This window comes from Oncorhynchus kisutch, unplaced genomic scaffold, assembly GCF_002021735.2.
Source record: "Oncorhynchus kisutch isolate 150728-3 unplaced genomic scaffold, Okis_V2 scaffold838, whole genome shotgun sequence".
In the NCBI taxonomy this organism is placed as follows: Eukaryota; Metazoa; Chordata; class Actinopteri; order Salmoniformes; family Salmonidae; genus Oncorhynchus; species Oncorhynchus kisutch.
Window position 1 is genome coordinate 9,940 of NW_022262783.1, and position 26,514 is coordinate 36,453.

At 46.7% G+C, this 26,514-nt stretch overlaps 1 protein-coding gene across 1 annotated transcript in view; it reads right to left on the reverse strand.

Annotated features, from left to right (window-relative positions):
* Window positions 1-299: 299 nt before the first annotated feature.
* The window catches only part of LOC116362547 (protein eyes shut homolog), a gene marked incomplete at its 3' end in the record, with an annotated part of 129,638 nt that continues 103,423 nt past the window's right edge, over window positions 300-26,514 (reverse strand). The window contains exons 20-22 of the mRNA XM_031816619.1: window positions 23,639-23,760; window positions 3,765-3,886; window positions 300-559 (exon numbers count right to left, since the gene is read on the reverse strand). Of these exons, the coding sequence (XP_031672479.1) occupies window positions 300-559; window positions 3,765-3,886; window positions 23,639-23,760 (504 nt within the window). The remainder of the gene's footprint in view (window positions 560-3,764; window positions 3,887-23,638; window positions 23,761-26,514) is intronic.

A 26,514-nucleotide genomic window follows, 5' to 3' on the forward strand; every position in this document is an offset into this window, starting at 1 on the left:
TAATAGCTCACTGGACTACACCACATGAACTAATAGCTCACTGGACTACACCACATGAACTAATAGCTCACTGGACTACACCACATGAACTAATAGCTCACTGGACTACACCAGAGGAACTAATAGTAACTCACTGGACTACACCACAGCAATTAATAGTAGCTCACTGGTCTACACCACAGGAACTAATAGTAGTTCACTGGACTACACCACAGGAACTAATTGTAGGTCACTGGACTACACCACAGAAACTAATAGTAGCTCACTGGAATACACCACAGGAACTAATAGTAGCTCACCGGGTCGGCATCTGCAGGCTGCTGTTCCATCAGAACGAGTCAGGCAGGTGGCATTGTGCAGGCAGGGATTGTGGGCAGGGTCACAGGGGTCAAAGGGCATGTTGCATAAGGGCCCACTGAAGAAGGGGGGGCAGGTGCAGCTGAACTCCCCAGGTAGGGGTGACTCCTGACACTGAGCTCCGTTCAGACAGGGCCCAGAGTCACACTCATCCACATCCTCAGAGCAGTCCACACCTACCCAGCCCTGCGGGCATAGACACCTGGGGAAACAGGAGGCGTTAGGGTTGGTATTGATGTTCTCTATACAAAGGTTGGAGATTGTTTCTTTAAAAATAAATGATATGCCTATGTGTTTATGATGTAACTAGCAACATAGCGGTAAGAGGGAACAGATAGGAAAGGGGAGCTCTGGTTCATCTTGATATTCACATATAATACAAAGGTTGGGGATGGTTTCTCCAAAATAAATGATGTGTGTTAATGATTTAACTAACAACATGTTATTTCCCTCCATGCTCTCTCTCACGTGGTGTCCAGTGTGAACTTAAGTTCTCTCTCTCTCCTCCCCCTCCTCCTCTCTTTCCATCCTCACATTCTCTCTCTCCTCCCCCTCCTCCTTTCTCTCCGTCCAACCTCACATTCTCTCTCCTCCCCCTCCTCCTCTCTCCCACTCTCCCTCCAACCTCACATTATCTCTCTCCTCTCTCCCACTCTCCCTCCATCCTTACATTATCTCTCTCCTCTCTCCCACTCTCCCTCCATCCTTACATTCTCTCTCTCTCTCTCCTCCCCTCCTCTCTCTCCCTCCATCCTCACATTCTCTCTCTCCTCCCCTTCCTCCTCTCTCCCACTCTCCCTCCATCCTCACATTCTCTCTCCATCCTCACATTCTCTCTCTCTCCCACTCTCCCTCCATCCTTACATTCTCTCTCTCCTCCTCTCTCCCTCCATCCTCACATTCTCTCTCTCCTCCCCCTATCTCCCTCCATCCTCAAATTCTGTCTCTCCATCCTCCCCCTCATCTCTCTCTCCTCTCCCTCCATCCTCACATTCTCTCTCTCCTCCCCCTCCTCTCTCTCCTCCCCCTCATCTCTCTCTCCTCTCCCTCCATCCTCACATTCTCTCTCTCTCTCTCTCTCTCCTCCCCCTCCTCTCTCGCTCTCTCCGCCCCCTCCTCTCTCTCGCTCTCTCCTCTCCCTCCATCCTCACATTCTCTCTCCCCCCCCCCCCCCTCTCTCGCTCCTCCCCCTATCTCTCTCAGTCTCTCCATCCTCCCCCTCCATCTCTCTCTCTCCCCAGTGTGAAGACACATTAGGTTGAGCAAATACAGCCGTTTTCCCTCCCGATGACTCACAGATCCCCAGAAACCCTTCATGCTGCGAGCCATTGATTGATTCATTAGTTTGACCTGCCATCTGCAGTTCATTATTGCTGATGCTGTTAGCTAGGTGGAAAATATAATCACTATCTGGGCATTTTCCTCCTTTTCTCTCACACACTCATATTTTTCATATTTTCTTGGATAGAGAGAGTGAGAGGAAAGATGGGAAATGACAGTGGGCTGGATTCAAGAGCTGGAGGCAGGGGACATAACAGCTAGACAACCCCAAGCTATCTGAGCAAGGCTTCCTTGCATTTATTGTGTGACTGTGTAGACTGATGCAATGGCAATGACAATGTCTGACTAACACTATAGGGTGGACCCACACTGTACTGTCTGATTAACACTATAGGGTGGACCCACACAGTACTCTCTGATTAACACTATAGGGTGGACCCACACTGTACTCTCTGATTAACACTATAGGGTGGACCCACACTGTACTCTCTGATTAACACTATAGGGTGGACCCACACTGTACTGTCTGATTAACACTATAGGGTGGACCCACACTGTACTCTCTAATTAACACTATAGGGTGGACCCACACTGTACAGTCTGATTATCACTATAGTGTGGACCCACACTGTACAGTCTGATTAACACTATAGGGTGGACCCACACTGTACTCTCTGATTAACACTATAGGGTGGACCCACACTGTACTCTCTGATTAACACTATAGGGTGGACCCACACTGTACTCTCTGATTAACACTATAGGGTGGACCCACACTGTACTGTCTGATTAACACTATAGGGTGGACCCACACTGTACTCTCTAATTAACACTATAGGGTGGACCCACACTGTACAGTCTGATTATCACTATAGTGTGGACCCACACTGTACAGTCTGATTAACACTATAGGGTGGACCCACACTGTACTGTCTGATTAACACTATAGAGTGGACCCACACTGTACTCTCTGATTAACACTATAGGGTGGACAGTCTGTATGATATGGACAGTCTGATATGTTATTTTCAGTTTGGGGATCTTTAACCAGGCCAGAATCAGACACAACCCTACTGTGGTACCTACCTGTAGCTTTGTCCTATGTCTGAATCAGACACAACCCTACTGTGGTACCTACCTGTAGCTTTGTCCTATGTCTGAATCAGACACAACCCTACTGTGGTACCTACTGGTAGCTTTGTCCTATGTCTGAATCAGAAACAACCCTACTGTGGTACCTACCTGTAGCTTTGTCCTATGTCTGAATCAGACACAACCCTACTGTGGTACCTACCTGTAGCTTTGTCCTATGTCTGAATCAGACACAACCCTACTGTGGTACCTACTGGTAGCTTTGTCCTATGTCTGAATCAGAAACAACCCTACTGTGGTACCTACCTGTAGCTTTGTCCTATGTCTGAATCAGACACAACCCTACTGTGGTACCTACCTGTAGCTTTGTCCTACGTCTGAATCAGACACAACCCTACTGTGGTACCTACCTGTAGCTTTGTCCTATGTCTGATTCAGAAACAACCCTATTGTGGTACCTACCTGTAGCTTTGTCCTATGTCTGAATCAGACACAACCCTACTGTGGCACCTACCTGTAGCTTTGTCCTATGTCTGAATCAGACACAACCCTACTGTGGTACCTACCTGTAGCTTTGTCCTATGTCTGAATCAGACACAACCCTACTGTGGTACCTACCTGTAGCTTTGTCCTATGTCTGAATCAGACACAACCCTACTGTGGTACCTACTGGTAGCTTTGTCCTATGTCTGAATCAGACACAACCCTACTGTGGTACCTACCTGTAGCTTTGTCCTACGTCTGAATCAGACACAACCCTACTGTGGTACCTACCTGTAGCTTTGTCCTATGTCTGATTCAGAAACAACCCTACTGTGGTACCTACCTGTAGCTTTGTCCTATGTCTGAATCAGACACAACCCTACTGTGGTACCTACCTGTAGCTTTGTCCTATGTCTGAATCAGACACAACCCTACTGTGGTACCTACCTGTAGCTTTGTCCTATGTCTGAATCAGACACAACCCTACTGTGGTACCTACCTGTAGCTTTGTCCTATGTCTGAATCAGACACAACCCTACTGTGGTACCTACTGGTAGCTGTTGAGGAGGTCAGTACAGGTGGCGTTGTTTAAGCACGGCTGTGATGAACACTCGTCTATTTCCTGTTGGCAGAACTCGCCCTCCCATCCGGGGACACAGAGGCACTCGTAAGTCTGGAATACAGGAAGTGAAATAATATATTATAAGTCTGGAATAGAGGAAGTGAAGTGGTACATCGTAGGTCTCTAATACAGGAAGTGTAATGATACATCGTAGGTCTGGAATACAGGAAGTGAAGTGGTACATCGTAGGCCTCTAATACAGGAAGTGAAATGATACATCGTAGGTCTGGAATACAGGAAGTGAAATGGTACATCGTAGGTCTCTAATACAGGAAGTGAAATGGTACATCGTAGGTCTGGAATACAGGAAGTGAAATGGTACAGTGATGATGTCACTAAATAATAGAAGAGGGATCCAGTTTGAGTTCCACTGATGATTTCCATTCTTCTCCTCTTATTAGGGACTGATACATATGTGATCATATTACTCCACTGCTAGTCTCACTGGCTTCCTGTTAAGGCTGGGGCTGATTTCCATTCTTCTCCTCTTATTAGGGACTGATACCTATGTGATCATATTACTCCACTGCTAGCCTCACTGGCTTCCTGTTAAGTCTGGGGCTGATTTCCATTCTTCTCCTCTTATTAGGGACTGATACCTATGTGATCATATTACTCCACTGCTAGTCTCACTGGCTTCCTGTTAAGGCAGGGGCAGATTTCCATTCTTCTCATCTTATTAGGGACTGATACATATGGGATCATATTACTCCACTGCTAGTCTCACTGGCTTCCTGTTAAGGCTGGGGCTGATTTCAAGGTTTTACTGCTAAACTACAAAGCATTACATGGGCTTGCTCCTACCTATCTTTCTGATTTGGTCCTGCCGTACATACCTACACATATGCTATGGTCACAAGACGCAGGTCTCCTTATTTTCCCTAGAATTTCAAAGCAAACAGCTGGAGGCAGGGCTTTCTCCTATAGAGCTCCATATTAATGGAATGGTCTGCCTATCCATGTGAGAGACGCAGACTCGGTCTCGACCTTTAAGACTTTACTGAAGACTTTACTGACGACTACACTGATTGAGTGTAGTCTGGCCCAGGAGTGGGAAGGTGAACGGCAAGGCACTGGAGCGAAGAACCGCCCAGGCTGCCTCTGCCTGGCCGGCTCCCCTCTCTCCACTGGGATTCTCTGCCTCTGATCCTATTATGTCACTAGGAGGGGTGCATCATGTCATGCCAGGCTTTAGTGGGTTGAGTCACTGACGTGATCTTCCTGTCCGGTTTTGCAGCCCTCTCGGGCTCATGCGGTGGAGGAGATCTTTGTGGGCTATACTCAGCCTTGTCTCAGGGTAGTAAGTTGGTGGTCTGTTGATGTCCCTCTAGTGGTGTGGGGGCTGTGCTTTGGCAGAGTGGGTGCCTTAGTCTATGTGATGGAGGTCTAGGATCCTTCTGTCCACTCTGGTGTAATTCTCCTGTCTTATCTGGTGTAATTATACTGTCTTACCTGGTGTAATTGTCCTGTCTTATCTGGTGTAATTATCCTGTCTTATCTGGTGTAATTATCCTGTCTTATCTGGTGTAATTCTCCTGTCTTATCTGGTATAATTCTCCTGTCTTACCTGGTGTAAATTCTCCTGTCTTACCTGGTGTAATTATCCTGTCTTACCTGGTGTAATTATCCTGTCTTATCTGGTGTAATTGTCCTGTTTTATCTGTGTGAACTTAAGTATGCTCTCTTCAATTCTCCCACACTCCATCTCTCTCGCTCCCCCTCATCTGTCTCTCTCTCTCCCTCCCTCCCTCCCTCCTCCCTCCCTCCCTCCCTCCCTCCCTCCCTCCCTCCCTCCCTCCCTCCCTCCCTCCCTCCCTCCCTCCCTCCCTCCCGGAGGACCTGAGCCCTAGGACCATACCTCAGGACTACCTGGTCTGAAGACTCCTGGCTGTCCCCAGTCCACCAGGTCGTACTGCTGATCCAGTTTCAACTGTTCTGCCTGCAGCTATGGAACCCTAACCTGTTCACCGGACGTGCTACTTTGTCCCGGACCTGCAGTTGTCACCTCTCTCTTTCCCTCCCGTTTCTCCCACACCTGCTGTTTCAACCTCTGAATGCTCGGCTATGAAAAGCCAATTGACATTTACTTTACTCCTGAGATGCTGACCTGTTGCACCCTCTACAACCACTGTGATTATTATTTCACCCTGCTGGTCATCTATGAATATTTGAACATCTTGAAGAACGATCTGGAATTAATGGCCATGTACTCTTATAATCTCTACCCAGTACAGCCAGAAGAGGACTGGTCACCCCTCAGAGCCTGGTTCCTCTCTACCCAGTACAGCCAGAAGAGGACTGGCCACCCCTCAGAGCCTGGTTCCTCTCTACCTAGTACAGCCAGAAGAGGACTGGTCACCCCTCAGAGCCTGGTTCCTCTCTACCCAGTACAGCCAGAAGAGGACTGGTCACCCCTCACAGCCTGGTTCCTCTCTATCCAGTACAGCCAGAAGAGGACTGGTCACCCCTCAGAGCCTGGTTCATCTCTACCCAGTACAGCCAGAAGAGGACTGGTCACCCCTCAGAGCCTGGTTCTTCTCTACCCAGTACAGCCAGAAGAGGACTGGTCACCCCTCAGAGCCTGGTTCCTCTCTACCCAGTACAGCCAGAAGAGGACTGGCCACCCCTCAGAGCCTGGTTCCTCTCTACCCAGTACAGCCAGAAGAGGACTGGCCCCACCTCAGAGCCTGGTTTCTCTCTACCCTAGTACAGCCAGAAGAGGACTGGTCACCCCTCAGAGCCTGGTTCCTCTCTACCCAGTACAACCAGAAGAGGACTGGTCACCCCTCAGAGCCTGGTTCTTCTCTACCCAGTACAGCCAGAAGAGGACTGGCCACCCCTCAGAGCCTGGTTCCTCTCTACCCAGTACAGCCAGAAGAGGACTGGTCACCCCTCAGAGCCTGGTTCTTCTCTACCCAGTACAGCCAGAAGAGGACTGGCCACCCCTCAGGGCCTGGTTCCTCTCTACCCAGTACAGCCAGAAGAGGACTGGCCACCCCTCAGAGCCTGGTTCCTCTCTACCCAGTACAGCCAGAAGAGGACTGGCCACTCCTCAGAGCCTGGTTCCTCTCTACCCAGTACAGCCAGAAGAGGACTGGCCACCCCTCAGAGCCTGGTTCCTCTCTACCCAGTACAGCCAGAAGAGGACTGGCCACCCCTCAGAGCCTGGTTCCTCTCTACCCAGTACAGCCAGAAGAGGACTGGCCACCCCTCAGAGCCTGGTTCCTCTCTACCCAGTACAGCCAGTAGAGGACTGGCCACCCTTCAGAGCCTGGTTAATTTCTACCCAGTACAGCCAGTAGAGGACTGGTCACCCCTCAGAGCCTGGTTCCTCTCTACCCAGTACAGCCAGAAGAGGACTGGTCACCCCTCAGAGCCTGGTTCCTCTCTACCCAGTACAGCCAGAAGAGGACTGGCCACCCCTCAGAGCCTGGTTCCTCTCTACCCAGTACAGCCAGTAGAGGACTGGCCACCCCTCAGAGCCTGGTTCCTTTCTACCCAGTACAGCCAGTAGAGGACTGCCCTCCCCCTCAGAGCCTGGTTCCTTTCTAGGTTTCTTCCTAGGTTCCTACCTTTCTAATGAGTTTTTCCTAGCCACCGTGCTTCTACATCTGCATTGCTTGCTGTTTGGGGATTTAGGCTGGGTTGCTGTATAGCACTTTGTGACATCTGCTGATGTAAAAAGGGTTTTATAAATACATTTGATTTGATTTAGACCTGGGACCTGGGTGGGTGCAATTATTATCAGGTAGAAGAGAAAGCAATCAGAGCTCAGGACCTCCAGGCACAGATTGCATGACCTAATACAGTAATACAGTACACCTGTTGCCCTCCACCACTCCTCTTCCTGGTTCAACAGGCCAACTATGTAAAGAGAACATAGTTGTAGTGTTTTCTACCTAAAAACCTCCCACAGCTACACATAATATTATCCCACCGCTGCCACCAAATGTTTCACTGAATGAGCTTATCGTCAATAGTTTTTTTTTCTCCCAATATTGTACCCAAGTTAAACCTCCCACATTTAGAGTAATATCATGATACTGCTGTACCAAATGCAGCATTCAATTATATTCATATGAATACTTAAGAATGTTATACTACAAAAAGACCTCTCCTGGGAAATATGTTTGAAGCTACAATCTAGCATTTGTTCTTAAGGAAAATAATTAGTCCCACCACTTGTTTTGGGTTTTGGTAAACAGCTGAGGGCTGGGGAAATGCATACAGAACAAAATATCAACGCAACATAAAGTGTTGGCCCTGTGTTTCATGAGTTGAAATAAAAGATTCCAGACATTTTCCATACACACAAAAAATGTTAGTGAGCATTTCTCCTAATGAATCCATCTGACAGGTGTGGCATATCAATAAGCTGATTAAACAGCATGATCATTACACAGGTACACCTTGTGCTGGGGACAATTAAAGGTCACTCTAAATAGGCAGTTTTTTAACACAACACAATGCCACAGATGTCTCAAGTTTTGAGGGAGGGCGCAATTGGCATACTGACGGCAGGAATGTCCACCAGAGCTGTTGCCAGTTAATTGAATGTTCATTTCTCTATCTTAAGCTGCCTCCAACGTCATTTTACATCATTTGGCAGTACATCCAACCAGCCTCATAACCGCAGACCCCGAGTAACCACGCCAGCCCAGGACCTCCACATCATCTGAGACCAGCCACCCGGACAGCTGACGAAACTGTGGCTTTGCACAACCAAAGAATTTCTGCACAAACGGTCAGAAACCGTCTCAAGGAAGCTCATCTATGTGCTCGTCGTCCTTAACAGGGTCTTGACCTGACAGAACTTCGGCATCATAACTGACCTCCGTGTGCAAATGCTCACCTTCGATGGCCACTGGCACGCTGGAAAAGTGTGCTCTTCACCGGTTTCAACTGTACCGGGCAGATGGCAGATTGATGTCAATGTTGTGAACAAAGTGCCCCATGGTGGCGGAGGGGTTATGGTATGGGCAGGCATAAGCTACGGACAACTAACACAATTGCATTTTATCGATTTCAATTTGAAGGCACAGAGATACTGTGACGAGATCCTGAGGTCCATTGTTGTGCCATTCATCCACCACCATCACCTCATGTTTCAGCGTGATAATGCACGGCCCCATGTCCCAGTTCTTCCATGGCCTGCAGACTCACTAGACATCCTGTCCTGAGTCTTCATTAGGTTCATAGAGGAAAAGGAGGACTCGCAGGTGGAAGTCAGTCCAAACATTGTTATCACATTTATTGTGCTGTATTCCTCTGGGCATGCCAGCCACAACGCACACAAGGACTCAGCACTCCTGAGCACATCCCTGATTTGGCTCAATGTTTGGAATTAAAATCAACTCAGTTTGAATTGCGGCCTCATCCAGGAGGGTATCATTTTCTTAGCAAGGGAGGAGAATTCCCCACCTGGGTGGACTGTGAAAGGATCACGTAGACACGCAATTACAGTGAGGGATTTTGTACGTTTGCACACTGACAATGAAATGATCAGTCTATAATTGTAATGGTAGGTTTATTTGAACAGCTAGAGACAGAATAACAACAAAAAAATCCAGAAAAACACATGTCAAAAATGTTATAAATTGGATTTGCATTTGAATGAGGTAAATAAGTATTTGACCCCCTCTCAATCAGAAAGATTTATGGCTCCCAGGTGTCTTTTATACAGGTAACGAGCTGAGATTAGGAGCACACTCTTAAAGGGAGTGCTCCTAATCTCAGTTTGTTACCTGTATAAAAGACACCTGTCCACAGAAGCAATCAATCAATCAGATTCCAAACTCTCCACCATGGCCAAGACCAAAGAGCTCTCCAAGGATGTCAGTGACAAGATTGTAGACCTACACAAGGCTGGACTGGGCTACAAGACCATCGCCAAGCAGCTTGATGAGAAGGTGACAACAGTTGGTGCGATTATTCGCAAATGGAAGAAACACAAAAGAACTGTCAATCTCCCTCGGCCTGGGGCTCCATGCAAGACCTCACCCCGTGGAGTTGCAATGATCATGAGAACGGTGAGGAATCAGCCCAGAATTACACGGGAGGATCTTGTCAATGATCTCAAGGCAGCTGGGACCATAGTCACCAAGAAAACAATTGGTAATGCACTACGCAGTGAAGGACTGAAATCTTGCAGCGCCCGCAAGGTCCCCCTGCTCAAAGAAGCACATATACATGGAGCTCTTTGGCATCATCTCAACTCGTCGTGTTTGGAGGAGGAGGAATGCTGCCTATGACCCCAAGAACACCATCCCCACCGTCAAATATGGAGGTGGAAACATTATGCTTTTATGTTTTTCTGATAAGGAGACAGGACAATTTCACCGCATCAAAGGGACGATGGATGGGGCCATGTACTGTCAAATCTTGGGTGAGAACCTCCTTCCCTCAGCCAGGGCATTGAAAATGGGTCATGGATGGGTATTCCAGCATGACAATGACCCAAAACACATGGCCAAGGTAACAAAGGAGTGGCTCAAGAAGAAGCACCTAGCCAGTCTCCAGACCTTAATCCCATAGAAAATCTGTGGATGGAGCTGAAGGTTCGAGTTGCCGAAGGTCAGCCTCGAAACCTTAATGACTTGGAGAAGATCTGCAAATAGGAGTGAGACAAAATCCCTCCTGAGATGTGTGCAAACCTGGTGGCTAACTATGAGAAACATCTGACCTCTGTGATTGCCAACAAGGGTTTTGCCACCAAGTACTGAGTCATATTTTGCAGAGGGGTCAAATACTTATTTCCCTCATTAAAATGGAAATCAATTTATAACATTTTTGACATGCGTTTTTCTGGATTTTTTTGTTGTTATTCTGTCTCTCACTGTTCAAATAAACCTACCATTAAAATTATAGACTGGTCATTTCTTTGTCAGTGGGCAAACATACAAAATCAGCAGGGGATCAAATACTTTTTTCCCTCACTGTATATGTAGTCTACAAATCTGGTGGAGAAGTTGTCCCTCAGCTGCTTGTTGAAATCTTCCATCACCTCTGTGACAATGCTGCGGCCTGGTACCTCGTTTCTTCAGTGTACTGAAGTGCAGTAACCTTCCAGGTGACAAGTATAAATCTAACAACTCAAGCTCAAGCTAGCTAAAGGCAACAAGTTTTCCCTCTTCCTTGTAACTGCAGATTTAACCCGTTTTAAGTGACAGAATGTCATCCAAAAATGCTACATTAGAGAGGAATTCCTCAATTTCCAGAATACGAAGGTGGTCAGCTGCTGCCCTCATTTTGCTTTTTCTGACAAAATCCACAACCTGGTCATGCAGCTCACGGAATGGCTCTAGAGCTTTTCCTTTACTCAGCCAGGGCACGTTGTTGTGAAGCAGGAGATCATCGTGGATGGCCTCCTCTGATTCTGTCACCAGCTTGCTTTTCCTTTACTCAGCCAGCACACGTTATTGTGAAGCAGGAGATCATCGTGGATGGCCTCCTCTGATTCTGTCACCAGCTTGCTTTTCCTTTACTCAGCCAGCGCATGTTGTTGTGAAGCAGTAGATCATCGTGGATGGCCTCTGATTCTGTCACCAGCTTGCTTATCCTTTACTCAGCCAGCGCATGTTGTTGTGAAGCAGGAGATCATCGTGGATGGCCTCCTCTGATTCTGTCACCAGCTTGCTTATCCTTTACTCAGCCAGCACACGTTATTGTGAAGCAGGAGATCATCGTGGATGGCCTCCTCTGATTCTGTCACCAGCTTGCTTTTCCTTTACTCAGCCAGCGCATGTTGTTGTGAAGCAGGAGATCATCGTGGATGGCCTCCTCTGATTCTGTCACCAGCTTGCTTATCCTTTACTCAGCCAGCGCATGTTGTTGTGAAGCAGGAGATCATTGTGGATGGCCTCCTCTGATTCTGTCACAAGCTTGTGGAAAAGATGGTGTTGTGTTGCTTGATGTCTCCCTGACAAAGTTGATTATGTGCATTACTTTATCCATCACATCTTTAAGCTCAGCGTTTAGTCTGACACACAGCGCACTGTGATGGATGAGACAATACAAGCCATTCATTTGTGGGGCGATTTCTTTCAACCTGCTGACCAGGCCCCGTGTCTGCCCACCATAGCAGGAGCCCTGTCGGTGGCCACAAAGTTGACTTTTTCAAATGACAAGCTATGCTGCGTAAACAATTTTTCCAGCTTTGTGAATAGGATGTCCCCGGTGGTGTGTCCTTCAAGGGGAATCAGTGCCAGTAGCTCTTCTTTAAAGTCACTTCCATGAAACTAACGGACATACACACAACTGTGCTACATCGGTGTTGTCAGTTCTCTCATCAATAGCCAGGAAATAATGCCCATGAGCAGCTCCAGAACAATCCTATGGACATCATCTGCCAGGGCACGGACAAGGCGTCTGGCTAATGACGCAGACCGGGACACCTGTTTGACAGATGCAATTATTCTATCCATAGACTTTTCAGTAGCCAAATCCTCAAACTGTCACCATGCACTTTTTAAATACCGCCACATCTGTGAAGGGCAAGTTGTGTTTGGTTAGAACCCAAGACACTTTTAGGGAAGAACGTGTGACCTTCTGTTGTTGGATCAGGCCACGAAGGAGGATTTTGCTGCCGTGTTTGTAGCTTGTAGTTAATGCTTAAATTTGTCTGTGTTAAAAAGTACCTTAGATTCATAATGCCGTCTGAGATTTAGTTCTTCGCAAACAGCAACATTTTTATTGCAAATAAGACAGATACTTTTTTAGAGTGACATGTTCTCTTGCTATCAAGCTAATTGTTCTGAACGAATGTTGACATTAATAAAGTAGTATAGACTACAGTAGGCTACGTAGACCTGTTTTTACCCACCAATCAACGCACAGAGAAATAAACAAACATTATAATTGAATAGAGATATCGGTGATTTTACCAACTTAATCAGTTCTAAATTATTGTATTGTCACAATGTATTATGTCGTAATCAAATGTGTTAAAAATGTTGTTCAATTTGTAGTGTAGACCTGAATGGTCCCGAAGCCAAACCTAGTTGACGAACTCTGCTCTATGTAGTACTGTGCGACTCCCATTGCCTGTTCTGGACTTAGGGACTGTGAAGAGACCTCTGGTGGCATGTCTTGTGGGGTATGCACTTTGAGCCAGGGGAGATTGACATGCACATTATTAATGTTAGCTCTCCGTGTACATTTAAGGCCCAGCTGTGCTGCCCTGTTCTGGGTCAATTGTAATTTTTCGAGGTCCCTCTTTGTGGCACCTGACCACACGACTGGAGGGCCTGCCTTGTTAAGGCAGAGCAGCGCTTTATTATGGACAGACTTCTCCACATCCTAGCTACTGTTGCATCAATATGTTTTGACCATGACAGTTTACAATTCAGGGTTACTCCAAGCAGTTTAGTCTCCTTAACTTTCAACTCTTCAATTTCCACATTATTCATGACAAGATTTAGTTGAGGTTTAGTCAATGATTTGTCCCAAATACAATGCTTTTCTGTTTTTCGAATATTAAGGACTTCCTTATTTCTTGCCACCCATTCTGAAACTAAATGCAGCTATTTGTTAAGTGTTAAGCTATTTGCTTCCCTCCAGGCCTGAGGCCAAACACTTTCCTGTAGGCTTTTGACTGAAGAGCTGGCAAATAGTAGTTGCAATATTGTCGACTATCATCCTCAGTAATTGTCCATCCTAGTTGTCAGACGCTGGTGGCTTGTCATTGTTGATAGACAACAATCATTTGTTCATCTCTTCCACACTCACTTTAAAGAAGGAATTCAAAATTACAATGCTTGTCATATAATCACTTGCTAAGTTATGCATGGATGTGTAGGTTCAGAATTTGTTGTTGGCATGTCATTGGGGCGGCAGGGTAGCCTAGTGGGTAGCCTAGTGTTGGACTAGTAACCGGAAGGTTGCAAGTTCAAATCCCCGAGCTGACAAGGTACAAATCTATCATTCTGCCCCTGAAAAGGCAGTTAACCCACTGTTCCTAGGCTGTCATTGAAAATAAGAATTTGTTCTTAACTGACTTGCCTAGTTAAATAAAGGTAAAACCCCCAAAAATCTAATGCCTAAATTGGCTAATCTTGCCAATGACAAAATAATTCAAGTAGTTGGCAATATCAGTGGGTTTTGTGACAGTTCGCAAATTTGCCCAAATTGTCATTTCAGGTGCTCCAAAGCTTTTTACTACTATCAATTATCTTTATATAATTTTTCTTTGTTTCAAAACTGTTTAGCAGAGCAAACAGGCAAAGAGACAGCCCACGATCACAAATAGCAGTTTGAAAACAAACCTCAGTCAAGTCTATCAGAAATTTCACTGCATTCCTTGAGTTGACTTCTTCTATTTTTCTCCACGTACTCCACGTACCCCACATACTCCACGTACTCTACGTACTCCACGTACCCCACATACTCTACGTACTCCACATACTCACCATACTCTACGTACTCCACATACTCTACGTACTCCACGTACCCTACGTACTCCACGTACACCACGTACTCTACGTACCCCACGTACCCCACGTACCCCACGTACTCCACGTACTCTACGTACTCCACGTACTCTACGTACTCCACGTACTCTACGTACTCCACGTACCCCACATACTCTACGTACTCCACGTACTCACCATACTCTACGTACTCCACATACTCTATGTACTCCACATACTCACCATACTCTACGTACCCCACATACTCCACGTACCCCACGTACTCCACGTACCCCACGTACTCTACGTACCCCACGTACTCCACATACACCACGTACTCTACGTACTCCACGTACCCCACATACTCTACGTACCCCACATACTCTACGTACCCCACATACTCTACGTATCCCAAGTACCCCACGTACTCTACGTACCCCACGTTCTCCCCCCGTACTCTATATATTCCCGTAATCCCCGTACTCCCCGTACTCCCCGTACTCACTGTACTCTACGCTCAAGTTAGTTTTCTATGTGAGTTATCTTTTATTTTGTTTTTTCATCAACTTAAAGTGACTGGACTGCTTGAGTACTTATCTTCTTATATTCTTTGTATTAAGTCTGTGGACTACTTGAGTTGTTTTCTCTTCGTTAAAGTCTGTGGACTACTTGAGTTGTTTTCTCTTCGTTAAAGTCTGTGGACTACTTGAGTTGTTTTCTCTTCGTTAAAGTCTGTGGACTACTTGAGTTGTTTTCTCTTCGTTAAAGTCTGTGGACTACTTGTCCTCCAGTTGGTCATTAAAATCTTCATTATGATAATTAATCAGGGTGTAGGAGATGAATGGGTTGTTGTCTATTAGTTTCCTGGCCAGGAACAGGCAGGTTTAATTTAACACAATCCTCTTTGCATACAAAACGAAGGGGGTCAAACTGTCAAGGGGTATACAGAATTCTTCAATGCCAGCCAACGTCCTGTGTATGTCTAAGGTCCGGTGTGTGTTCATGTGTGTGTGTATGTGTGTGTGTGTGTGTGCATGCGCGCTTGTGTGTTTGAGTGAGTGAGTGTGTGTGTGTGTGTGTGTGTGTCTTTGTGTCCATTTGTGTGTGTTGTGCTTGCTGCTATTTGAACACCTGCTAATCTGCATTTCATAAACTGGAGGGGAGCTGTTCAACTTTGTCTGATATAATTTGTACACTGCAGGCTTATATTCATAAGAGGATGTAGGACACTGCAGGGCCCTATTCATAAGAGGAGGAAGGACACTGCAGGGCCCTATTCATAAGGAGGTAGGACACTGCAGGGTCCTATTCATTAGAGGGGGTTGGACACTGCAGGGCCCTATTCATAAGAGGATGTAGGACACTGCAGGCCCCAATTCATAAAAGGAGGTAGGACACTGCAGGGCCCTATTCATAAGAGGAGGTAGGACACTGCAGGGCCCTATTCATAAGAGGGGGTTGGACACTGCAGGGCTCTATTCATAAGAGGAGGTAGGACACTGCAGGCCCCAATTCATAAAAGGAGGTAGGACACTGCAGGGCCCTATTCATTAGAGGGGATTGGACACTGCAGGGCCCTATTCATTAGATAGGGTAGGACACTGCAGGGCCCTATTCATTGGAGGGGGTAGGACACTGCAGGGCCCTATTCATTGGAGGGGGTAGGACACTGCAGGGTCCTATTCATTAGAGGGGGTTGGACACTGCAAGGCCCTATTCATAAGAGGATGTAGGACACTGCAGGGCCCTATTAATTAGAAGGGGTAGGACAGTGCAGAGCCCGATTCATTGGAGGGGGTGGGACACTGCAGGTCCCTATTCATTAGAGGGGGTAGGACACTGCAGGGCCCTATTCATGAGAGGGGGTAGGACACTGCAGGGCCCTATTGATAAGAGGAGGGTAGGACACTGCAGGGCCCTATTAATTAGAAGGGGTAGGACAGTACAGAGCACGATTCATTGGAGGGGGTGGGACACTGCAGGGCCCTATTCATTAGAGGGGGGGGGGGTAGGACACTGCAGGGCCCTATTCATTAGAGGAGGGTAGGACACTGCAGGGCCCTAATCATTAGAGGGGGGGGGGGGTAGGACACTGCAGGGCCCTATTCATTAGAGGAGGGTAGGATACTGCAGGGCCCTATTCATTAGAGGAGGGTAGGACAATGCAGGGCCCTATTCATTAGAGGAGGGTAGGACACTGCAGGGCCCTATTCATTAGAGGAGGGTAGGACACTGCAGGGCCCTATTCATTAGAGGAGGGTAGGACACTGCAGGGCCCTATTGATAAGAGGAGGGTAGGACACTGCAGGGCCCTATTAATTAGAGGAGGGTAGGACACTGCAGGGCCCTATTCATTAGAGGAGGGTAGGACACTGCAGGGCCCTATTCATTAGAGGGTAGGACACTGCAGGGCCCTATTCATTAGAGGAGGGTAGGACAATGCAGGGCCCTATTCATTAGAGGGTAGGACACTGCAGGGCCCTATTCATTAGAGGAGGGTAGGACACTGCAGGGCCCTATTCATTAGAGGGTAGGACACTGCAGGGCCCTATTCATTAGAGGAGGGTAGGACACTGCAGGGCCCTATTCATTAGAGGGTAGGACACTGCAGGGCCCTATGCATTAGAGGAGGGTAGGACACTGCAGGGCCCTATTCATTAGAGGAGGGTAGGACACTGCAGGGCCCTATTCATTAGAGGAGGGTAGGACACTGCAGGGCCCTATTCATAAGAGGAGGTAGGACACTGCAGGGCCCTATTCATAAGAGGGGGTTGGACACTGCAGGGCTCTATTCATAAGAGGAGGTAGGACACTGCAGGCCCCAATTCATAAAAGGAGGTAGGACACTGCAGGGCCCTATTCATTAGAGGGGATTGGACACTGCAGGGCCCTATTCATTAGATAGGGTAGGACACTGCAGGGCCCTATTCATTGGAGGGGGTAGGACACTGCAGGGCCCTATTCATTGGAGGGGGTAGGACACTGCAGGGTCCTATTCATTAGAGGGGGTTGGACACTGCAGGGCCCTATTCATAAGAGGATGTAGGACACTGCAGGGCCCTATTAATTAGAAGGGGTAGGACAGTGCAGAGCCCGATTCATTGGAGGGGGTGGGACACTGCAGGGCCCTATTCATTAGAGGGGGTAGGACACTGCAGGGCCCTATTCATGAGAGGGGGTAGGACACTGCAGGGCCCTATTGATAAGAGGAGGGTAGGACACTGCAGGGCCCTATTAATTAGAAGGGGTAGGACAGTACAGAGCACGATTCATTGGAGGGGGTGGGACACTGCAGGGCCCTATTCATTAGAGGGGGGGGGGGGGTAGGACACTGCAGGGCCCTATTCATTAGAGGAGGGTAGGACACTGCAGGGCCCTAATCATTAGAGGGGGGGGGGGGGGGGGGGTAGGACACTGCAGGGCCCTATTCATTAGAGGAGGGTAGGACACTGCAGGGCCCTATTCATTAGAGGAGGGTAGGACAATGCAGGGCCCTATTCATTAGAGGAGGGTAGGACACTGCAGGGCCCTATTCATTAGAGGAGGGTAGGACACTGCAGGGCCCTATTCATTAGAGGAGGGTAGGACACTGCAGGGCCCTATTGATAAGAGGAGGGTAGGACACTGCAGGGCCCTATTAATTAGAGGAGGGTAGGACACTGCAGGGCCCTATTCATTAGAGGAGGGTAGGACACTGCAGGGCCCTATTCATTAGAGGGTGGGACACTGCAGGGCCCTATTCATTAGAGGGGGGTAGGACAATGCAGGGCCCTATTCATTAGAGGGTAGGACACTGCAGGGCCCTATTCATTAGAGGAGGGTAGGACACTGCAGGGCCCTATTCATTAGAGGGTAGGACACTGCAGGGCCCTATTCATTAGAGGAGGGTAGGACACTGCAGGGCCCTATTCATTAGAGGGTAGGGCACTGCAGGGCCCTATGCATTAGAGGAGGGTAGGACACTGCAGGGCCCTATTCATTAGAGGAGGGTAGGACACTGCAGGGCCCTATTCATTAGAGGAGGGTAGGACACTGCAGGGCCCTTTTCATTAGAGGAGGGTAGGACACTGCAGGGCCCTATTCATTAGAGGAGGGTAGGACACTGCAGGGCCCTATTGATAAGAGGAGGGTAGGACACTGCAGGGCCCTATTGATAAGAGGAGGGTAGGAGGAGAAAGAGAAAATCTAACAGTCATCTCATGATAAATGAGATGCCTCCAGGAGACACCAATTCCTCACCTCGGGCTATGGAGAATATAGAGTACAAAATAGCACCATACTCCCTTCATAAAGCACTTCTTATATATGGCTCTACCATAGGGCTCTGGTCAAAAGTAGTTCCCTATATTGGGAATAGGGTATAATTTGGGACAAAGCCATAATCAAATTTTTCCTTTGAAATCACCTTCATGGAGATGCAATTATCCCTAATAAGATACTGATGCTCTGTGGGACACTTTGCTGCAGAGTGGGACCTCGAACAACTGCAATGGTAAACAAGGCCTGAGGCAGAAATAGCACCCTATACCTTACATAGTGCACTAGGCCCTGGTCAAAAATAGTGCACTATGTAGGGAATAGGGTGCCATTTAAGATGTTATCAAGGTGTGAAGTGGGTTCCAGTACCTGGCTGTCTATCTGAATAATGAGAGGAAGAATGAGGAAGAGACAGGAAACACGACCGCTGACCCAGGAACACAATAACACTGTGACCAAGACTAGGAATATCTTATCTTTCACTAACTTCAAGTCAGTGGAACTGTCACCTTGTCCCTCACATTGACATGTTGTGATACTGTCCTGTCTTCTAGATGTATACTATTGCAAAACCAAGCTGTATTGTCAGTGTTTCAGCTGTTTTACCAGCAAGGTTATGAACCAAAACCTTGAAAAGATACATACAAAAACATAAAACTGCATCAAAAATGGAAATAGCTGAGGAGCTTTGATAGGTGGATCAAGGATACAGTGACATGAAGTTCAGAGCAAAAACAATACAAATGATTCCTTCATCAGTAACAGACCCTAAAGGATTCCTTCACCAGTAACAGACCCTAAAGGATTCCTTCACCAGTATTGGATCCTAAAGGATTCCTTCACCAGTAATGGATCCTAAAGGATTCCTCCATCAGTAATGGATCCTAAAGGATTCCTTCATCAGTAACAGACCCTAAAGGATTCCTTCAACAGTAATGGATCCTAAAGGATTCCTTCACCAGTAATGGATCCTAAAGGATTCCTTCACCAGTAATGGATCCTAAAGGATTCCTTCAACAGTAATGGATCCTAAAGGATTCCTTCAACAGTAATGGATCCTAAAGGATTCCTTCACCAGTAATGGATCCTAAAGGATTCCTTCACCAGTAATGGATCCTAAAGGATTCCTTCACCAGTAATGGATCCTAAAGGATTCCTTCACCAGTAATGGATCCTAAAGGATTCCTTCACCAGTAATGGATCCTAAAGGATTCCTTCACCAGTAATGGATCCTAAAGGATTCCTTCACCAGTAATGGATCCTAAAGGATTCCTTCACCAGTAATGGCCTCTGCCTCTGAATTCATCCAAACACCAATAAATCCAACAGCATCAATTCTTTCAAAATTAATTAACACAAAATGTACAGTAATCAGTTCTGTGTGTGTCTGTGCGCATGTGTGTGTACATGCTTACGCGTGAAAATGTATGTGTGCGTCAGCCATGCTAATGTGATAAAAGATTAGATCATTACTGCAACAGCAACAAACAATGTTACCAAACAACATCTACAGAAGGGGCCCCACGGGGGCCTCGCTGCTTCTTCCACAGGTGTATCATTAATAATGTTCATTTCCATAAACGCTAACACAGTGACAAAACAGAAGAAGATGATTTGCATCACATCAAACAGGTAATAACTAACACAGCGGTCGCTTCCCAAATTTACATTTACATTTGAGTTATTTAGTAGACACTCCTATCCAGAGCAAATTAATGCTTCTGACCAGGGCCCATAGGGCACTACATAGGAAATAGGGTGCCCCATGGGCCCTGGTTAAATGTAGGGCATTATATAGGGAATAGGGTGCCCTATGGGCCCTGGTCAAAAGTAGTACACTATATAGGGACAATGTCATTTGGAACACACAGTTAATCAGTCAGCAATCCTCTTCATACAGGATGACAATAACCTCTTCAACCATGCAGTCAAGTGCCTGGTCTACTGTTTGATCATCATGGAGTGTAATTAAACAGTCAAGTGTCTGGTCTACTGTTTGATCATCATGGAGTGTAATTAAACAGTCAAGTGTCTGGTCTACTGTTTGATCATCATGGAGTGTAATTAAACAGTCAAGTGTCTGGTCTACTGTTTGATCATCATGGAGTGTAATTAAACAGTCAAGTGTCTGGTCTACTGTTTGATCATTATGGTGTTGTTAAACAGTCAAGTGTCTGGTCTACTGTTTGATCATCATGGAGTGTAAATCAACAGTCAAGTGCCTGGTCTACTGTTTGATCATCATGGTGTGTTATTTAACAGTCAAGTGCTCGGTCTACTGTTTGATCATCATGGTGTGTTATTTAACAGTCAAGTGCTCGGTCTACTGTTTGATCATCATGGAGTGTTGTTAAACATGCTGCACAGTTCATGTATCTTTGATGGCTTACCTTTTACATCTAATCAAGACATGATGTCTTTTAATATTCTCATAGAAGCTAGGCAACATGGAGTATGTGCTGTACGGGACATATCCACTTGTAATGGATACATTCCAAGAATTAACAACAGGATTCAAAGAGATACATGCTACAGGGATAACAGTACAGTACAAATGGCAGACATCCTTGGCAGTGGAAATTGAAATGCTTAGCACATCAGACAAATCATCTCACTCTGACCATAGTGCTTACACTAAACATAAATACTTCAGATTCTTATGAGAGGATTTATAAAACATTCGCCAACTCCACTACTAAGTGGAAATCTTTCATTTAAAGCCGTTCTGCTCCACTACTGGTGAAATAAATGGATTCCTCCCTGGCCCCGTCTCCATTTTAACCAGCTAGAACAGAGTTTTGCATTATTCAACAGAAATAAATGGTATCCTATTTTCTACCCTACAGTTCTGAGTCTGGAGTGTATGAATCCTAACACCTTGTTTATTAATTTAGAGGAGGAGGGAGGGTTGTAAGTGTGTGTGTGTGTGCGTGCGTGCATGTGTGAGGGTGTGTGTGCGTGTGCGTGTGCGCGTGCGCGTATGTGTGTGGTTATCCCTCATGTAGCTTGAGAAGCATGAGGGGAGAGAAGGAAGGTGGGAGCAAAGACCGAGGGGAGCGAATGAGGAGGGGAGCCAGGAGAGAGAGAACAGAGAGAAAGGAGAACAAATAGGAGGAGAAAGGCTAGGAGAGAGAGAGAGAACAGAGAGAGAGAACAGAGAGAAAGGAGAACAAACAGGAGAAAGGCTAGGAGAGAGAGAGAGAACAGAGAGAGAGAACAGAGAGAGAGAACAGAGAGAAAGGAGAACAAACAGGAGGAGAAAGGCTAGAGGAGAGAGAGAGAGAACAGAGAGAGAGAACAGAGAGAGAGAACAGAGAGAGAGAACAGAGAGAGAGAACAGAGAGAAAGGAGAACAAACACGAGAAAGGCTAGGAGAGAGAGAGAGAACAGAGAGAGAGAGCAGAGAGAAAGGAGAACAAACAGGAGAAAGGCTAGGAGAGAGAGAGAGAACATAGAGAGAGAGCAGAGAGAAAGGAGAACAAACAGGAGAAAGGCTAGGAGAGAGAGAGAACAGAGAGAGAGAGCAGAGAGAAAGGAGAACAAACAGGAGAAAGGCTAGGAGAGAGAGAGAGAACAGAGATAGAGAGAGCAGAGAGAAAGGAGAACAAACAGGAGAAAGGCTAGGAGAGAGAGAGAGAACAGAGAGAGAGAGCAGAGAGAACAGAGAGAACAGAGAGAACAGAGAGAACAGAGAGCAGAGAGAACAGAGAGAACAGAGAGCAGAGAGAACAGAGAGCAGAGAGAACAGAGAGCAGAGAGAACAGAGAGAGAGAGAGAACAGAGCGAGAGAACAGAGAGAAAGGAGAACAAACAGGAGGAGAAAGGCTAGAAGAGAGAGAGAATACAAAGTGAAAGAAAGAGTGTGAAGATAAATATCAGATGAACAAGGGAGAGAGGGAAAGGGCAAACGACAGGGCGTACAGTAGAGATGGTGAAGAGAAATGGCCGAGAAGAGAGGAAAAGAGAAACAGAAACGTGTGGATGTGGCATAATGTTAGACTATGTCAATTAAGATGTGTTGGCTGACACACAGAGAAACAGGATGTAGCATAATGTTAGACTATGTAAATGTTGATGTGATGGCTGACACACAGAGAAACAGGATGTAGCATAATGTTAGACTATGTCAATTAAGATGTGTTGGCTGACACACAGAGAAACAGGATGTAGCATAATGTTAGACTATGTAAATGATGATGTGATGGCTGACACACAGAGAAACAGGATGTAGCATAATGTTAGACTATGTAAATGTTGATGTGATGACTGACACACAGAGAAACAGGATGTAGCATAATGTTAGACTATGTAAATGTTGATGTGATGACTGACACACAGAGAAACAGGATGTAGCATAATGTTAGACTATGTAAATGATGATGTGATGGCAGACACACAGAGAAACAGGATGTAGCATAATGTTAGACTATGTAAATGAAGATGTGATGACTGACACACAGAGAAACAGGATGTAGCATAATGTTAGACTATGTAAATGAAGATGTGATGACTGACACACAGAGAAACAGGATGTAGCATAATGTTAGACTATGTAAATGAAGATGTGTTGGCTGACACACAGAGAAACAGGATGTAGCATAATGTTAGACTATGTAAATGAAGATGTGTTGGCTGACACACAGAGAAACAGGATGTAGCATAATGTTAGACTATGTAAATGTTGACGTGATGACTGACACACACCGTAATAGATGTGGATTGTTCCCAAGTGTTACAAAACCAAAGACATACCATAATATGAAATACGCATACATAGAAACTTGAAAACTCCCTCACTGGCCACACCTAAGAGTCCATTCCAGTTATACAGGGCATTCCCCAGGGCTCTATGCTGGACCCCCTACTCTCCATTATCTAGTCCCCTGCCCATTATTAAAACTGCTTCGTCACCTCATATCTGCATGTAATATGCGACTTAATCCACGTCAAGGACCACATTGGAAATAAGTGTTGTTTCATGCTTTAATGTGTCACCCTCTTGGATTGTAGATTTCTATTAGTGGTTGGCAACAATATTGATAATTCAATACCATATTGATATTGTTAGATATGGACATGAACGATGCATGTCATGATATTGTTTTATCCTTTCTAGCCTTTTACTCAAAATCAAACTCACCAAGTGGAGGTCTCTGCAGGTTGAGTTGTTGCTGCACATGTTGCTGGCACAGTCGTCTATGTCCTGCTCACATCTCACACCAGCATAGCCAGGGTTGCACAGGCAGTAGAACCCATCTACCACTAAAAGGAGAGAAATATGTCAATTAGGTATAACTTACAATGTACTATGGATGGATTTGATAGTACATTTCTCTACCTATTCACCCGGTCTTTCTCTACCTCTCTCTACCTATTCACCCTCTTTCAATACCTCTCTCTACCTATTCACCCGGTCTTTCTCTACCTATTCACCCTGTCTTTCTCTACCTCTACCTATTCACCCTGTCTTTCTCTACCTCTCTCTACCTATTCACCCTCTTTCTCTACCTCTCTCTACCTATTCACCCTCTTCCTCTACCTCTCTCTACCTATTCACCCAGTCATTCTCTACCTCTCTCTACCTTTTCACCCTGTATTTCTCTACCTCTCTCTACCTATTCACCCTCTTTCAATACCTCTCTCTACCTATTCACCCTGTTTATTCTCTACCTCCCTCTACCTATTCACCCTCTTCCTCTACCTCTCTCTACCTATTCACCCTCTTTCTCTACCTCTCTCTACCTATTCACCCTGTTTATTCTCTACCTCTCTCTACCTATTCACCCTGTTTATTCTCTACCTCTCTCTACCTATTCACCCTGTTTATTCTCTACCTCTCTCTACCTATTCACCCTGTCTTTCTCTACCTCTCTCTACCTATTCACCCGGTCTTTCTCTACCTCTCTACCTATTCACCCTGTCTTTCTCTACCTCTACCTATTCACCCTGTCTTTCTCTACCTCTCTCTACCTATTCACCCTGTCTTTCTCTACCTCTACCTATTCACCCTGTCTTTCTCTACCTCTACCTATTCACCCTGTCTTTCTCTACCTCCCTCTACCTAGTCAACATCTCTTTCTCTACCTATTACTCTCTCTCTATATATATATATATATATATATATATATATATATATATATATACCTATCTAGTGAAGCCAACATAGTAAATGGACCTGAAAAGGGAAGTGTGAGAGAGAAAGAACTTTTACAAATGTGTCGATTTCAGTGCACCATGTCAGAAATTAAAATCTCCCAGGGCTAATAATCCAATTCCTATTTCTTATTTTCTCTTTATTAATCATTGATGATGTTAAAGAGAGATTCATTGCCATCTCCTTTTCTTACCAAGTCTGTCTCCCAAATGGCACCCATAGGGCTGTGGTCAGAAATAGGGCACTATGTAGAGAATAGAATGCCATTTGGGACAAAGACCACCACAACAGTAGTACACAGTCAGTGGCAGTGACAGGGGTAATTGCGACGGTTCTTCCAGGGGAGTGAATTTATTACAACCCGTAGCCATGGGTCCTTCATTATCCCAAAGATTTACCATGTAATCTATGCTGTCACTCTGTCTTTGGTGTGTGTAGCTGCTATTACTCTCATTAAATGATTTAGGTCATGGGTGGCAGTGGCATTACTCATCCCAGCTGATGGGGCTAGGTGGCTGGGGCTGGGTGACTGCGGCTGGGTGACTGGGGCTGGGTGACTGGGTGGCTGGGTGACTGGGGCTGGGTGACTGGGGCTGGGTGACTGGGTGGCTGGGTGACTGGGGCTGGGTGACTGGGGCTGGGTGACTGGGGCTGGGTGACTGGGGCTGGGTGACTGGGGCTGGGTGACTGGGGCTGGGTGACTGGGGCTGGGTAACTGGGGCTGGGTGACTGGGGCTGGGTGACTGGGGCTGGGTGACTGGGGCTGGGTGACTGGGGCTGGGTAACTGGGGCTGGGTATATAGGGTGGGTATATGGGGCTGGGTAACTGGGGTAGGTATACGGGGCTAGGTGGCTGGGGCTGGGTAGATGGGGCTGTGTGACTAGGGCTGGGTGACTGGGACTGGGTACGGGCTGGGTATATGGGGCTGGGTATATGGGGTGGGTATATGGGTCTGGGTAACTGGGGATAGGTATATGAGGCTGTGTGGCTGGGGCTAGGTATATGGGGTAGGTATACGGGGCTAGGTGGCTGGGGCTGGGTAGATGGGGCTGTGTGACTAGGGCTGGGTGACTGGGGCTGGGTAACTGGGGCTGGGTATATGGGGATAGGTATATGAGGCTGGGTGGCTGGGTAACGGGCTGGGTAACTGGGGCTGGGGCTAGGTAACTGGGGCTGGGTAACTGGGGCTGGGGCTAGGTAACTGGGGCTGGGTAACTGGGGCTGGGTAAATGGGGCTGGGTAAATGGGGCTGGGTAAATGGGGCTGGGTAAATGGGGCTGGGTAAATGGGGCTGGGTAAATGGGGCTGGGTAACTGGGGCTGGGTATATGGGGATAGGTATATGAGGCTGGGTGGCTGGGTAACGGGCTGGGTAACTGGGGCTGGGGCTAGGTAACTGGGGCTGGGTAACTGGGGCTGGGGCTAGGTAACTGGGGCTGGGTAAATGGGGCTGGGTAAATGGGGCTGGGTAAATGGGGCTGGGTAAATGGGGCTGGGTAAATGGGGCTGGGTAAATGGGGCTGGGCAATTAGCACATTTTATGTAAGTGTGTATTTGCGTAATTAGCATTTTTTGTGAGTTTGATATTCAGATTATTTCTAAAAGTGTCACGCCTTGGTCATAGTATTTTGTGTTTTCGTTATATATTTGGTCAGGCCAGGGTGTGACATGGGTTTCTGTGTTGTGTTCCGTATTGGGGTTTTATAGGATTTGGGATTGCTAATGATTAGGGGTGTGTCTAGTTAGGCTTGGCTGCCTGAGGCAGTTCTCAATCAGAGTCAGGTGATTCTCGTGGTCTCTGATTGGGAACCATATTTAGGTAGCCGGGGTTTCACTGTGTATTTTGTGGGTGATTGTTCCTG